This window comes from Oxyura jamaicensis, chromosome 3, assembly GCF_011077185.1.
Source record: "Oxyura jamaicensis isolate SHBP4307 breed ruddy duck chromosome 3, BPBGC_Ojam_1.0, whole genome shotgun sequence".
Lineage (NCBI taxonomy): Eukaryota > Metazoa > Chordata > Aves > Anseriformes > Anatidae > Oxyura > Oxyura jamaicensis.
Genome location: NC_048895.1, coordinates 14,121,800 through 14,137,768, shown reverse-complemented (window position 1 = coordinate 14,137,768; position 15,969 = coordinate 14,121,800). Strand labels below are relative to the sequence as shown.

Genomic DNA, 15,969 nt, shown 5'->3' with positions numbered 1-15,969 from the left:
GAAGGGAGGAGAGCCTCCCTAGGCACTACCACGATGAAGAGCATAGCTCTGGAGCCTGCCCACTGCCCTTCCCCTGGCTGTGCCACAGCCCCTTGATTTAAACCCCTTTAATCCCGGAGAGATTGTGCAATGACTCTTTCAGGCTGAGAATGGATTACGCCCCGCTTCTAAGGTGTTTGGCACTCAGGCTGCAATCCCAGTTCTGTTGGGGGGGGGGGGGGGCAGTAAACTGGCCCAGCCCCTCGTGCGAAAGCACCTGCAAGCAATTCCTGCAGCTGGTGCCTAGCAACACGCTCTGAGCTGCTCTAACAACAGCTAAAATTCAACGTTATTTCATCCTTCCTCCCCAGAGGAGCAGCTCTTGAGTCATCACCGGGGGAGATGGGATGTGTCTCCCACTCAGCTTGCTATAAATGAGTGGTATGCGAGGGGCTGCTCTGTGTCTCTTGAGCACATGTGCTGCTGCCAGCTAAAACGGCGTCTCCTTTAAGCATGCAGGACAGCTGCATGTTCAGGAGATTTGGTAAATTGTTTTTTTCCTCCTCTTCCCAGCTCTCGTTCTGTTCCCAACAGCCTCTTTGCTTCCTCAGAGCTCTCTGCAGGTAAGCTGCTTTGCCCAGGTAGGGGTGGTGTCCTGTATTTCTGTGCTCACGCAGAGCTGAAGGTGTCCAACCCGGTATGGATATGTGCTGAGCCCTACCTTGGCTTTGCCTGGGCAAACCTTAAGTCATGTGCTTGCTACACACCACAGCAAACGCGCACGTAGCTACAAGCTCAGGGCTGTGCTGAGCACTCTCTGGTGACACGACAAGTTTGTGATCACCTGTGTGATGTACACATCTGAGAGAGGCGCTTGTGGGGAGCGGTGAACATCAGTGAGGGAAAAAAGCGCTGGAAACCAAGCTTGTTTGTGGGGTTGGGGTCCTCAAAAAGGTGGTGAGGCAAATGCCAGCCAGCCCGGGCAGGACCCCGCAGAGTGTTTCTGCATGTGGGCAGGGAGCAAGGTTTGCTACAGTCTTCTGTAGCCTGGGTGATTCTCAGTGGCAAAAGCAAGATGAGAGTCCTGGGGTTTGTTCTAGCTCTGAGGGGCATGCATTTGGCTCTGTGAGCAAGCCTGAGAGCTGGGTGGATTTCTCAATGAGAGGCTGTTAGGAAATCTCAGGCTTGGCTGAGTGACGTGGCTGCCTCGGCGGTGTCTGGTCGGGCAGCAGCTCACCCCAGCTGCTCCCAGAGCTAGCACCAGAGATGTCTTACTGCTGAGGACAGGGGGGTTTGCCAGAAAAACCACCTTTATCTCACTGCTGGCTGTTCTCAGCTTTGCCTGTAGCCTTGCACAGCTTGGAGGGAAGACTGAGACTGACCCTGTTGTTATTTGGACTCTACAGCCCTGAACAGATGAGGAGAGGCACTGGTAAGTGCAGTACCTCTGGTAGAGGCCTCTCCAGCTCATCCCAGGACCCGCAGCCCTTCAGGATGGGAGACTGCTCCGTTCCCCAGCCCCGGCGTGGTATTCAGTGTGACTCAGGTGAGTGTTGGGCTCGCTGATTTGTCATCCTGAAGGTCACCTTAAACAAACCCAGTGGCATCACAAAGGTTAGAGACAGGTTTACACAGAAAAGTGTGAAAAATCTGAGTCTGATCCGCTATTTTTTTAGTGTCAAGTCAATACTTGGCTTAAGCAGTTCTAACACCAACTCTTTGCTAGTCTGCCTCAGAGGACAGTGGCAAGCAGCTGGGAGTGTAGTGGAGATGGGGACCTTCGCAGCCAGGAGTTAACGTTTTGGGGGCAAAATCCTCAGCTCAGAGAACATCTCCTTTCTTCATGTGAACAGGACAGAATTAAGTTTGAGCCTTCTGACCTCTAAGTTCTTGACTTCTGTTCTCACATTACAGCAGCAGCAAATCCTTACTGCATGGGGTAGAAATCTATCCATCTGTACACGCAGTATTTCAAACACTTATCCGCGTAAAGTGTTCCAGACTTGATCAGAAATAAGGTTGTTTACTAGCAACAGAACTGGGAAATTTCTTTAGTGTTTTCTTCCCAGCTCTTTAGTTTTCATACTGACCTACTGGATCTTTACTCTATCATAGTTACTAGGGTTTCTGGCTTTCAATGTGTTTTTACCTCAAGGTATTTCCATTGCCTGATCTCCTATATATGCCTGAAATATTCCTGAATCCCTCCTTTCCTAAATGTCACAAATCAGGAAAGTAGAGCATGTTCTAGGTCCTTCCTGATGTCAAGGAAAGTTTTCCCTTTGACTTGGGATGAGGCTAGAAGGACGGGCAGTGACGCACTCACTTTCCATTGCGAGCTGCCACAAATAAGCAGGGGTATTAAACTGCAAGAGGCCAATGGCAACACTTTTCTCTGCTCTTCTCTACATTCTGCTGCTGTTTATGCTGACTTAAGTCTAGTGCAGTAAAATTCTTCTCGATGGTTTTATGGTATTGCATATTTTAACTATTACAAGTGGAGTAACTGAATGTGTGATACTAGTTTGGCTGCCGTATTGTCCTGCGGTTATCTGCTGTGGTTATGCTGGCTCTTCTGGGTGTTAAGGTCCTTTAGGCAGGGACTGTCACTGAGTGGGATGGATCCCAGTGTTATGAAGGCCCAATGCCCTACCAAAAGAGGTGAAGAATTTGAAGGGAGAACTTGAAGGAAGAATTGTGGGGCCACAACCGTGTGTTGGCTTTTGATCTGACTTTCCCTTCCACCTTCATTTAGGCTGAACTAATTAAAACTTGTGGTTGCTGTCACTGGGAAGCTGTCTCTGGTGAAGGTGGTGTAACGCAGGGCCTTCACAGAGAGGCAGCGGGTACGTGGCTGCGGCGAGCCCGCTTTCTGCAACGCTGCTCCCACCTCACGCGGACCAGCCCAAGAAGCCGTGGCGTGGCGGTCACTCAGACCGACCAGGACCACTGTTCTGGTCTTTAACAGAACAGGCCCAACGCCCTTCTGTAGGGTTTTAAAGGCTGCTGGGGCACAGCCTGAGGGGACAGTACCTGGGGGTACTTCATGGCTGCCCCCTCACAGCAGCGGGCGGCGCGCACCGCGCATGCGCCTCCCCCCCTCACCAGCCGGCGGCGCGGCGCTAGGACCCGACGTGCCCGCGCCTTGAGCGCGCCGCCGGCGGCCGCGCGAGGTCTCGGCGGCGGAGCTCTGACGTCACGGCGAGTTAATTTTAAACCCGCACAAGATGGCGGCCAGGGACGCGGCGCGGCGCAGGGGTCCGGCCCGCCAACGGCCCGAGCCGGCAGGTAACGCGCCCCCCCCGCGGCGGCCCCGCCGCGCTGAGAGGAGCCCGGTAACGGCACCGGGCCGCCCTCACGGTTCCCGGTGGCGGGGCGAGGCGCGGGGCCGCGTCCCGGTCCCGTCGGCGGGGGGAGGCCCCGGGTTTTCTCCTCTCCCCCCCCTCCTCAAAATGGCGGGGGCGGCGGCGGGAGGGGGGCTCCGCCGCGCGGCGGGGGCGGCCGCGGTCCTCCGGGCTCCTCCGGTCCTCTCGGCGCTTGCCGGCGGCCGGTGACCTCGTTCCGTGCCGCTGGGGGAGCCGGGGCAGGCCCCGGGGAGCTGCTTTCCGCCGGGCCGCCTCCCTCGGTGCGGGGAAGGAGGCGGCGGGCAGGCTCCCCGCGGGGCTGGCACGGTGCTGGTGCCGGGAATGCAGCGTCCTGGGGCGGGGGGGCGGCTCTCCGCCTGGGCGGCCGGCCTCGGGCGTGCTGGAGTTTGCACAGTGCCTCTGTGCAAGTCCGTTTCTCCGGGATATCCTACCAGCGTAGCTTAAACACTTCAGATTTATAACTGAATGCGCACCTTCGTACAAGTTCATTCCTCCAGGATATCCTACCAGCGTAACTTAAGAGCCTCGTCTTTACAACTATACCCACCATACTTCCATTTTAAGAGGGACTCAGGACTTGCAAAGAGGCTGCCGATCAAAACGCCGATCTGAATTGCATCAGGTTTTACTGCTGAACTCACATCGCTGTACGACTCTCAGTTTGTTAGAATGGTTAAACAAAAGCTAGCAGGTGCCATGTGGCGTTGTTGGTTTGAATCGCTTCATCTGCGAGCCAGCTAGAAACGGGGAAGTCTAACAGCGCTGTAAACTGGCAGGTGCAGAGCAGCCACTCTGCTGACTTTCTTATGGGGAGGAAGAGGCAAAAACTACTGAGCATGTGGGAAAGGCTGGGTATGTTTGGCAGCGCTACAATTTTAATGACTTAAAACGGTCCAGAGATTGAAATTGAGGATATAATGCTTGAGCATTGGTTTCTTTTTCCTCCCTCCACTGCTAGTACTGCTGAATTTTCTTTGTTGGTTCTATGTTCTCAGCAGTATGTGGCTTAATAATCTTAGATAAAGTGTTAAATTATTATTAACTTTCTCAGGGTCAGAGTAAGCACCAGCACACCTGTAATAAATGGCCTTTAAGGTAGCCATGTCATCACTAGTGATGGAAACAAGAGCATGTCACTATTGAGTTGCTTAAGTATGTTAGGCATGGAACAGCGTAATTGACAGGGTCTGCCTGTACAGCTATGGGTGATCTGTGCTTGCCTGCAGAAGAACTTTCTGTATAATGAAATAAAGGAGTGTGGTAGACTGGAATAGCTGCAAGAAAAGGAATGTAACAGGAGGGGCTTATAACTTCTCTTGTACCATTACCAAGTGTTGCTTAACAGCTGTTCTGTTCCAGCATACAGTAAAGTCACTAATGATGTTATAATCCCTCCTTAAATAATAGCCACAGCTCTCTGGTGTGTCAACTGGAAATCTTTTGAAAGCAGGGAGAGGGGTTGTAGAAGGCTGGATTCTTCCCTTTTCATGTTGTTCCTTTGCTGGCAACTTAAAGACATTTCTAAAACAGTTCAATTAAAAGTGTTCTGTGCTGGAGCAACCCTGAAAGCATTCCTTTAAATGTGGAGCCCTCTCCTTGTTCAGGAGGCCAGGCTGCTCTTGTTTGTGTCAGGTGGGCCGGAGTGCATGAGCCAGATCTCGTAGGGGGGCTGATACTTCTCAGGTACTGCGTGGTGACTGTGGTCCCTGCGTTTCAGTTAAATATTTGTGATTAACGTTCGCTTACTGACTAGACTAATGAAGTGCTACCGACTGGAGCAAGATACGGTGATACACAAGTGTCTGTTCTCTCCCAGTGTCCTAATAAGAATAGGAGCACTACCTCCAGCTGGCTAGACTGTGGATAAATGCAGGTGTGCTGGAGAGAAGGACGGACGGGGATTTTCTCTGCAATAGCAAAGCGCTTAGCTCCTGATGGCAGTGTCACAACCCCTTCAACTCTGAGGTTTGCCCAACTGAGAACAGATGTAATGAGCAGACTGAAGTGCAGGTAAATGATTTTGTGTTCTTGCTTTGGTAGTGAACCATGTCTTGGTGTGTTAGTCTCTTAGCACAAGTTAGATCACCAGTTTTACCTCAGCGCTGTAACTTGTTTCAACTTTGTGCCTGTCATTAGTAGAATGTGGCACATCTCAGCACAGCCTGTAAAAAGTTTTAGCTGTTCCAAGGACATTTATAAGGAAAGCTGCCAAGTTTCGCTTAAATCTGTCTTTCAGTGAAGTTTGAAGTTGTTTTTTGTTACTGCACTGTAGTTATAAACAAACCCTGTCCTGGAGATGATTTTTGAGGTCCTCATATGGCAGTCTTCTAATGGCAAGTTTTCAACTTTAACATTTGACTTGTTTCCTTGTTCTTGCTGTGTGCTGTGCCCACGATGGGATCTTCAGCTTGCCACTTTAATGCTGTTTTCCAACTTTTTGCTAAATCCTGTGTTCACATCTCAAACTTTCTACACTAATTGTTAGTGTTTCAAGGTTTTGTCTTTAATCTCAACTATGGAAAGTGAACAAGACACAAATATTTTATCTGTGTAGGCTTGCTGTGTTTGTCATTCATGAGCAACTAGAAACTTTCAGAAGTAATTACATGCATTGGTTCTGAAGACTTTATTCTTACTGGAAAATGTGTGGGTATATTTCTCAAAACACTTCTAACAACCTGAACTTTTTAATGTTGAGCTGTCCAGGAGAAAAGATGAAAGCAGCTTTACTTATTTGCTGAAGGTTGTTCTTGACGTTAAGAATATTAATTTATCCTAGAGCTGACTTTGACGTTGTAGTGCTGTAAAGTTGATTTACATCTGAATATATTTGGAGGGTTGGGGTTTGTTACAAACACCAGAACAAACATGTTTCATGAGCAAGTTTGAAATACATGTGAAAACATCGCTAAGATTGAGGTCTGCTACTTTGGTTAGCTGCGAAGAGGTGATCGATACGAAATGCGTACTGTCTGTTAGAGTAAGGACAATAATCGAGTCATTACTATCAACAAATTAGTATGTAATAGGAACTGATTTTCTCAGGGCATTGATGGCTAACCTGCCTGGCTTCTAATTTCTGTTTATATCAGAAAGATACTAATATATTTTGTGTAGTATTCGTTTCCAGTAAAGCAAATTTTGTTTATACTAAAGATGTGTTTTGAAACACATTCACTATAAAAATCCGAGGAACTCAGAAGGTGTTCAAACTTGTGAAGTTTTTTTACTGTCCATTTAGGAAACTTGAAATGAAATCTGGGGAATTTGAAGATCTGTTTGCCTTCTCCCACTGGTAGTTCTTGGTTGACTTGGAAGGTTACGCCCATTATCACGCCCATTATCTTCCATAGCTGTACAAACAAGTTGCTGTGAGGTGACCTAAAGCATAAAGCAATGCTGAGCAAGTAACGACCTGCTGGTGTCTGACCGGAGTTCTCACTCTGCAGCAAAGCAAGGAGCTTACCCTTACTTTTCCTTTTGGGAGGGAGCGTACGCATGCCATTATAGCACCATGGTTGGTAAGTTCACTTAATGAATTGCCATAGCAGGTTGTTCATGTGCTTGCATATCCTGAAGCTATCCATTTGCTTTGCCTGGAGTCAGCTACTGCAAAGCCCTGCTACTGCATGGGCTTGTTACTCCTTAAGGTAACAAGACTAGTTTGTTCCACATTCTGGTGTGAGAGTAGTAGGTCTTAGTGCTTAGTATGATCTCTGAAGCTAAATAAGTCTTTTCTCCCTTTCCCATTAAGTAAACAGGGAAAAAATAGCTATGCTAATTTTATAGTGGTTACTAGCTGGCTCCTGTTAATGGCTGGAAGAACTTAAAGCAGAATGGTTGACACCAAAGATGGCATTACTGAGCTGCAGAGCAGGGTGGTCTGAGAAAAATTCCCTGACTGAATGCAGGTAACCGAGTTACAGGATGACTTGGTGAATGCATGAGCAGGGCTAAGAGGCTAAAATAATGATGCGTTATTTTCTTAGCAAATATAATGCAAAAGAGAAGTTCATTTGAAAATGAAATGCAGAAGTGATTCTCGAAAGGCTAATTTTGAAAAGTCTTTCACCCTGCTCTTCTCTGTCCTACAGGAATGGATAAGAACTGTCAAGGCTGTAAGACTGCATGAGTGCCTTTGACTCAGTTTACAGCTCGGCCACTGCGCCTCTGATTTACAGCTTGTATGCTGTATATTTTCTGATATACTTCTGCTAAGAGTGGAGACGTCTTGCTCATGATGTTCACATCTAATTTTTTCTTGTTCTGGCTGTATTTTCAGCTTTATTTTCAGTGTAGAGAATGAACTAATTGGTTGTATTTTTGGGCACACATGACAGTGACTTTTGCATGGCAAGGTGTTTTTTTGTGCTACTTAAGCCTTGGCAGGTTTCTCTTAGACTGAATTAGAAGCTAAAACCTGGAAGGTGGCAAAGTTGAAGACTTGAACTAATAAAATGTTGTACAGATTACAGGCATAGGGTTTAGAGTATAATTATCAGTAGATTGATACTGGAAAGCAGAATTTGGTTTGGTCTTATGCAAATTGTTGCTTGAGTGAGATGAGAATCATGTTCCAGTCTGTACTTAGTGTCAGGGCATAATATAGCCATGTTCGATTTCTAAGTTTTTATGGGTATCGGTAAAATATTTGAAGTGTCTCTTGAACAATGTGTTGTGTAACGATTCCAGGACAGCAAGGCTTTTTCCTCCATGCTTTGAAAATTGTACAGAAGCCTGTTGGAGACAATATAAACTGCTTGTACTGACGTGTTAGGACTAATTCTCATACGTTGGGCGTGCTTGGAAAAGTTGTTCTCACCTCTTATCTTCTCGAACAGGATGGTACTGCTGAGTGGAAGAGTAAGTGTGGTTATTTTAACCATGTCTTTAAGCCCGATCCTGCGATACTACTGTCAGCAAACTTGTATGCTTTGTCCTATTTCCCTCCCTTCCTCAACCCTTTCTGCATTTTCAGCCCCTGAGGTAGGCGTAAGGGTCTTCTGGCTTTGGCTTCTGGCTGTTTGTTTACCTTGATCTGTGTGCTGTGATCTACGTGGGGAATCTTAAATAACAGGGAGAAATGAAAGCATGTGTAAATCCTCTGCCTAATATGGAAGTCATTACTGTAGTGATTTCAGGAGAGGAGCATTCACTCAAAGCACTTGAACTGCTGGGCATGGAAGCAGCAGCTTGGCTTCTTTTACTTCTGTTGCACAGACACAGAATAGCAGTGAAAATACTGGCGTAGAAAACAATGTTAAAGGTTCTTGATACAAGAAAAATCATTTCAGAAGTCACCTTACTTTTAAGAGGAATGTTTTGTTAAATGCCTTGTAGTTGTAAACTAATACTAAGGGATTGTTCTTGGTAATGACAGCAGTGTGACTCTAAACATGGGCTGAAAGCCGCCCTTGAGGCGGTTATCATGCATCTTCCAAGCAACGAAGTCTTAAGCTTGTCATGGGGATAAGGGCGGGAATGCAGCACAAAATACTTAAAAGGAAATGTTTCTAAATGCTACTGTGTCAGACTTCTTAGTACAGAAATTGTTTGGAAAAGTGCAGTAAGTAATGCTTTCGGGTGTTGGGGCGCAGAACTGGGGTACTTGCCACATCTAATAGAACTGTAGAAATACGTGGCTGTTGGAAATTTATCATGCATCCTGCTCTGAGACTTAGAAGGGGGGAAGAATCTTTCAAAATAAAATAATGGTGATAGGAACATTAAAAGAAGCAACTTCGGCTATTTAGCTTCATTTTTTTTCAGTAGAAGAATAAACACTGTTCACTGTGAACACTTGGATAGCAGATGTGAATAACTACTTGTGGAACCTTCAGGTGCTACTAAGAGTCCTGCTTATTTGGAAGACCCTTAAAATGCAGTCTCTTACATTTAAAGAGCTTGGAAGTTGGCTTGTGCTACACCGAGACTAAGAATAACATTCGGTGTAAGTACTTTGAGTTGCAGACATATCACCGTTCCGTTAATCAAATATCAAACCAAGCTGTTTGGTCTAACCCGTTGTTGACTTCTCATTTCTGTAGTGCACTAGAACTGACCAGATTAAGCTTTGGTGAGCTTTACTAAGCGACACACTGCTATCTTTGTTTGGGTTCATCTTGTAAACTTGGACTTATCCCCAGGATTTATCCTCAATACACTGGGAAGAAAGACTTCTCGAATCCACAGACTGAGATCACTGCATGGGGTCTACAAAGACACATCTGTTGGCTGCAGGGGGATTAAACAGTCTTCAGACTGTTGCATATTTTCTTCCTGTACCCAACTGCAAGCACTTGTAGATTAAGTGTATGATGTGCTGTCCTGCAGAAAAGTAGCTGGATGTACTGGCACTTAGAGCTTGAAGTAAATATCAGTAGTAACCTGTTCCCCTTCTGTTTGCTCCTTGTTTTACACCTGGGATTATTCCCTCTTTTCCTCAGTGCTATGCTCTCCATGAGGCTTGACTGGTCAGCCCCTGTTAGCCTACAGGTAACAATGGCATTTGCTGTTCCAGGAAAGCGCTGGTTAAAAAAAAAAAGTGAAGACTCTTATTAATGCTGTTTGAGGCTGCTGTATTAACAAGGGCTGTGAATGATGATAAAGATGATTAGGTAAGTGTTGAGCCCTTTGGACTGATGCAAAGGTGCCTGTAGCGTGGAACTGAGCTACTGAAGTGGGAGAGTTTTACAGTGCCCTTGTGACAAATTAACTGCTGTGAGTTTTGAAACCAAGACTCAGCAGAGAACTCGTACTAGGCATGGTATATTCAGGAGGAGTGTCCAAGGGAACTCTCCTCTAGTGCAGGAGGGCCTGCGCTAAGCTCAGGGTCTTCCCACCGGTTACCCATCCTTGCCTACCTTCCTGACAAAACTAAAACTGGTGTTAACCTGCATTTGCAGAGGAAGAAGACCTTGTTAAGTGAAGGTTAACAAGCGTGCTGGCTAACCCTACCTAAATCTGAGCTCTTTCACATCTAGACAAATCCTTGGCAACACACCGTCTGATCCAGTTACAGCCCAGTTGTCTACCCATCTTTGCAGAGTTATCACATATCGCTCAGTCAGTCTCCACATGAACACACTTCTTAACTGTACTTGTGTGTTCTGGGGGTCTGGAGAAGTTTTCCAGCTTGTAGTTTACAAAACCAAATGTTTCTCTTGGCACCGGTGCTGAGTCAAGCATTGTGCCTCCCCCTCGTTTGTGCTGGTACAGCTGTTTCAGAGGCTGCGGGGTGCACACCACATCACCTTGTGTTTGTTTGTTCAAGATAAGTTTGTGCCTGGACCAAGGACAGTGGTGCCAACGCAGAGGGCAGCAGTCCTGTGCTGTTCAGCAGTACAGATGAATTTACCCTATGCCCCGGGGGTCAGATAACGCAGTTGCGTAGCTCCACTTTGTCTTCACCTCTGGTGCTTGTTGGACCCTTACAGAGCTGATACAGCTTGTAGAAAACGATTTGCATTGGATTGCTTTTTCTACTGGTGTTTTTTTTAATTAGCTTGACTCTCAGCAGTGCTGGATGCGTTGCAAAATTAGCAGGAAAGGCAGCGTGGTACTGCGTGGGGCTGGAAATGGGAAGGAGTGGGAGAGCCCTTGTGTGAGGGGGAGCTTAAACCTCAGCTGTGCTGCTGGAGCAGGCTTGGAGAGGCAACAGGGGAGGGAGGAGGCAGTTCCTGGTACTGTCCTGTTGGTAGAAAAGATGCACTTTGAGCTGTTGTCTTTGCAGGGGACTTCTGCCTGGCAGAGACGTGGAAATGGTGGAGAGCGGGTGTGGGGTTGTGAATGGTGTGGGCTTGCTTAGGTGTTGCCTCGAGTGTTGTGGGTCAGTTGCAGGATACTGAGGCAGCCCAGGGCTCTTTCTGCATGTGGTTAGCAGCAGGGACTGCGGGGAAAACTGCTTGTGTTGTAGCCCTGTGGAAACAATGTCTTCCTTCAGCTGTGATAAAGGGAACCTGCCAAGGCGTGACTTTGTTTTTGTTTCAGTTATCCCTGAGATGTGATTTGTGTGGTCTGTTTCGCTTCTTCCTGTTTTGCTTCTTGGTGTTCTGGGCGCTGTTTTTGTTTGTATGTGCTGTGTTTTCCTGTGCTGTGCACGTGAAAGGGAAGCATGATCGAGGAAAACACATTGTGTGTGTGTGTTAGTGACATTGCCAGGTTAACCATTTTCCTTGGAAGAGGGAGAGGAGGGAGGGATTGAAATACTCCATGAAGATGTCTGAAGGTAGTTACTGCATCAGCTCCACTAGGTACGTGGTCTAGAGAAGGCAGTTTCTTAATGTAAACAGTCTCTCCCTGTACTGCTCTTAACTCTGAAATTAAATCTAGAAAACTAATAAAATTATTGAGTTAGGTGCTGGAAAAGCTGGATGGGAGGCTGTCGAAGCTGCAGGTATGTCAGGGGAGGCAGGAAAATGGATGCAGGCTCAAGGCTAGGCTAGGAGATCGCTTTGCTTGGAGGCTTCAGATCAGAGCATGGTCTGATCCAAAAAAAGCCTCCTGACTTGCTCTTTTTCTTAAACCTGTTGATATTCCTGACTGACAGCTTGTTTATCCTGGAAGTGAATACAAAAACTTGCCCTCCAGCATGTCTCCCTATACGGTAAAACTCAGCGCTTGTTTGAGCCTGTGGCCACAGTACAGATGTGGCTGGGCGACAGAAGCTATTCTGGCCACTACTCTGAAGAGCAAATGTGGGGTAATTGCAGTTGGCATCTCTTACCTTATTCCTATCTCCCTGTTCTCACTCAAAACCGTGGTTTGGGATAGCTGGTCATTCTCTGAGTTATTACTTGCTGACATGTGGGAAGTGCATACATACAAAGTATATAAAATGCAGTTACAGACTAAAACAATTAGAGGATACCAACTGGATTTTCTTGGGTGAGCAACGACCTTAAATAAAACCATACTCTGAACTGCAATAAGTATACCTGCTTTACATCTGTAATGGCCTGCAAGGATCTCGTTAGCCTGCGGTGTTCACAGAGCTTTCACTTGGCATTTGTAGAGTCTGCGGCGATCTAGGGCACTGTCAGATTGGCCTGTTCTGCTTCCTATCCTCAAGAACTCGGGGCATGGGGAGAAAGGAAGAGGAAAAGGCCTTTTAGTACTTCCGTCTACCTTAGTATTCGTATTTTAAAGCATTCTTTGAGGGGGCTGGAAAAGTACTGGTAAACCTTATTGTGGGTAGGGATCCTGTTAGGCTCTTCTGTGAGTATGCTAATAATAGCTGTGGTTTTTCAGCAGAGTGGAAGGATGAGGAGCATGCTTTGTCACTATCCCAACCCTCCAAGTTTTTCCTTGTAGCTATGGAGAAATATCCTTCTAAGTTCATGATGTGCTTTCGGGAAAGCAGTCCTTTTATATAAAAATTCTTTTTGCTGCTTACTTTCCGAGGTTGGGTCAGAGTTTACGCTGCTTCTGTCTTAGCGTCTGCTCATCGGTGTGCTCTCGCTTGTGTGCGTTTACTGAAAGTAGGCGAATTTGAAGGTTAATTTTTTTGCTGCACCTCTTCATTAAAGTGAAGCCTCCCTCCAGCTTTTCTCTCCCCTTAAATGGAGAATGCAAAATGCCAGTGTAGTATTTTGCATAGCTGTGGGAGAGCTCTCTGCTCCTGCATGCAGACCCTTCAGAGAAAGCAATTTAAAGCACTTCAGGAGTAGACAGACCTATTGTCTGATCAGTTATGATGCTTCGTAGGTATCTAGGTCATCAGAATAGCTTTTTTTCCCCTTTCCTGGCAGAACTGTAGCTTCAGGTTTTTGCTTCTGCTAGTAGTTTATGTAACAGTTCTAGATCTGTCCCTTAACATCCCAGTGCCCTGAAGGAGCAGAGAGTTAAATGTGCCTTTCTCCCCCCTTCTCCTCTGCCAGTCTTGTTTGGATATCCAATAAGTCTTTGGAACTTAGCTCATCAGTCCTATTTATAGCTGAAGTATTCAAAACATTTAATTATTTCTGGCCTTAAAATGAGCTACTTGGCAGTATTTGCTAGGCAGCAATAGGGAAGCAGTGATGCATTAAGATCTGCAGCAGCCCCATAACTTTCATGCGGGTCTTGCTGTGAGTTAATTGCATGGAGCTGGACTGCTGGAGAAAGGAGAGGACAATTTGGTGACTTAAACCTACTGTTTTTTTTTTTTTTTTTACATCGGATGTGCCAGATCTTTTACCTTGTCCAAATAAGGCTTGAAGGTTAACCTATTTTTTTCCTGTGCTCTGGAGTTGAATTCACACATGCCTACACTCCTCTTGGTTCACTACATTGAAATGAGAAACACTTAAACAATTTGTCTTTCTGCCTAATGAAGATTTCCTAGGTGAAGCTCCGAGAGAAAGTGTCATATTTAAATGTGGTGCAGTGATTTCTACACAATAACTTATTTTAAGCTTTTACTTGAAGCTGTGAACTCCCTCGGGGTGTGGAGGTACAGCAGGATTTCAAGCCAGATAGGTGAGAGTTGGTGTTGTCTGCATCAGCTTGCTTCCCCAGTCAAGCGTGGGGGGACCTGGGCTGAACTGTGGGTGGAGTGGGGTGTGTTTGGGGGGATTTAGGTGACTTTGTAAGGACACAGATGTGTTGTTTCTGTAGAGTGTTGGGAAAAGAGTTCAAGGATGCCGAGTGCTGACATAGTAAGGAGTGCCAGAGCTTCTGATTTCCAATGGACATCTAGCAAAGTGCAGCTTTCTGCAGAAGCAGGGTTATTAAGACTACAAGCTTGAAGACTTAGAAAGACTTTCCCATGTCTTTTTTAACTCCTCGTGACAGTGCAAATGGAAGGAACGCTGATGAGCCATCTACCCTAAATGAAAGTGACTTCTTTAGCTGACTGTTTATAATGCAAGTCTTAAATCCCATTTGCTTTTTAGTGGCTTAAATTTACCTCAGTGTTGTGCTGTATCTTTGTGCAGTTGTCTGGGTCAACCCCAGTGTCCAGAGAAGCAATTATTAGCTGACATTTGAGGCTTGTTGGTCAGAAACGCACACTGTACCTTAAAACAGTTTAGTGATTAGTGTGTGGCTTTCCTCTTATGAAGGAACGCGAATAAGGTGTTTAAGCAGCTCAGGCTGTATTTGGGTTGAAACTTGGAAGGTAGCTATGTCGGTATTTTGGTTTCAATGAATGTAGCTGGGGGAGAAACTTGCATTTAAGTAGGTTCTGTCTCTTGTATTTCATAGCATGCAAGTTGAGCTGACTGCTCTCACTCCCATGTTCTTACACTGCAGGGCGAATAGGCCATCAGCTGCTACTTGTGCCCTTAGGGGAAGCAGGAATTAGCTTTTGTTCATTTTACCTCTTACTTTAAGAAGAGGGTTATTTAGTTGGTTTTGTTCAAATAAAATATTCTCTGTACTTACACAGGCAGTTACTGTTCTCAAAATCTGGCTTAGCGTTTCAACAAATGCTGCTTGTTCTGGACACTTAGCCGATGAGTGTCAGCAGCAGGCCTTCTGTAGCAATTGTTGATGGAGTGCAGAGCTTTTGGGGAAGCTGGACAGTGTTTTCATCCTGAGGCTGGATTTGCTTCCACTCACATCTGTCTTCCTCTGTGCCTTGCTGTATGGTTTTGCTTCTCCTGTGTCTCCCAGCCTGCTTGCCTGGCTCAGGAAGTGATTACACAAATTGTGCAGTAGCTCTAGTGGTTAAACTGAAGGATTTGGGCTGGAAGAGGCCAAAACGGAGTAAGGAGTGATGAGCAAACAGCTATAGCATGAGGACTGAATGGGTGGCAGGCTTCGGGATAAGTCCAATCAAGTCTTCCTGCATTAGCTTTGGCCAGAGCAGGGTATGTCAGTGCGGTCCGACATGCATTTGTTCAGTAGTGTCCAAGTCTCAAAGGGCAGCTGTACAGCTTGTAAAAACATAGCCATGGCTTTCTGGGTCTGCTACGCTGCTCTACAAGCTCTAAAGCCACATGTTCTGACAGATGAGAGCTTTTCTGTGCATACTGAAAGGATGAGGTCCGGTCTTCTGTGCACGTGGGCATTTCCAACAGCATGGGGACCAGCTCTGTGCCATACTCCTGGAACAACCAAGTCCTCAGGAGTGGATGTGCTGGGGCTGTAACCCCAGTCCTGGAACGGAACTGGACTTTCCCTAACTGTTAAGTCTTCCAAAACAAAAAAGGCCAACAGCAAAGCAAACAAAAATCCCACCCAGAATTGTGCTGCTCTGGTTGCTTCTTGAGCTTTACTGGATGTGTTGTCATGGAGACCTGTATGGGGAGGCTGCCATGAGCTGTGCAAATCCGAATTACCGTCCAGTCGGCTGGAAACACTCCGGTGTAGGGGGTGATGATGCTGGAAAGCCACTTCTGTGGGTAGTCCTCATTTTTCTTACACTTGATTTGCTGGGACTGGACTGTTGGAATAACCTAGAGCAGCATGTGGCCTTTTTGTCCCTTTGTCCTAAGGGACAAATCCCTTAAATTCTGTATTTGTAATAGTGGAATATCACTGCTGGGGCAGGTGAGGAAGGAGGAAAAACAACAAAAAAACACCCCTAACTAACAGTAAGGAATAGATCAATAAAAGTGTTCTGAATTTCATCAGATCCTTGATGGTGCTGTGAGCATGTTTTTATTTATGAACTATATCCAGGCTTGCTATAATGCTTCTG

At 46.3% G+C, this 15,969-nt stretch overlaps 1 protein-coding gene across 6 annotated transcripts in view; it reads left to right on the top strand.

The window, feature by feature from the left end:
- Positions 1-356: 356 nt before the first annotated feature.
- ATL2 (atlastin GTPase 2) overlaps positions 357-15,969 on the top strand; it is a 42,227-nt gene continuing 26,614 nt past the window's right edge. The window contains exons 1-2 of one of the 6 annotated variants that reach the window (XM_035322917.1): positions 357-602; positions 1,386-1,525. In XM_035322917.1, coding sequence (XP_035178808.1) covers positions 493-602; positions 1,386-1,525 — 250 coding nt within the window. In that variant the 5' untranslated portion in view covers positions 357-492. Of the gene's footprint in view, positions 603-1,198; positions 1,526-3,149; positions 3,268-6,730; positions 6,866-15,969 lie in introns of those variants that run through there. The other 5 variants (XM_035322921.1, XM_035322919.1, XM_035322918.1 and 2 more) reach the window with 5 other exon arrangements.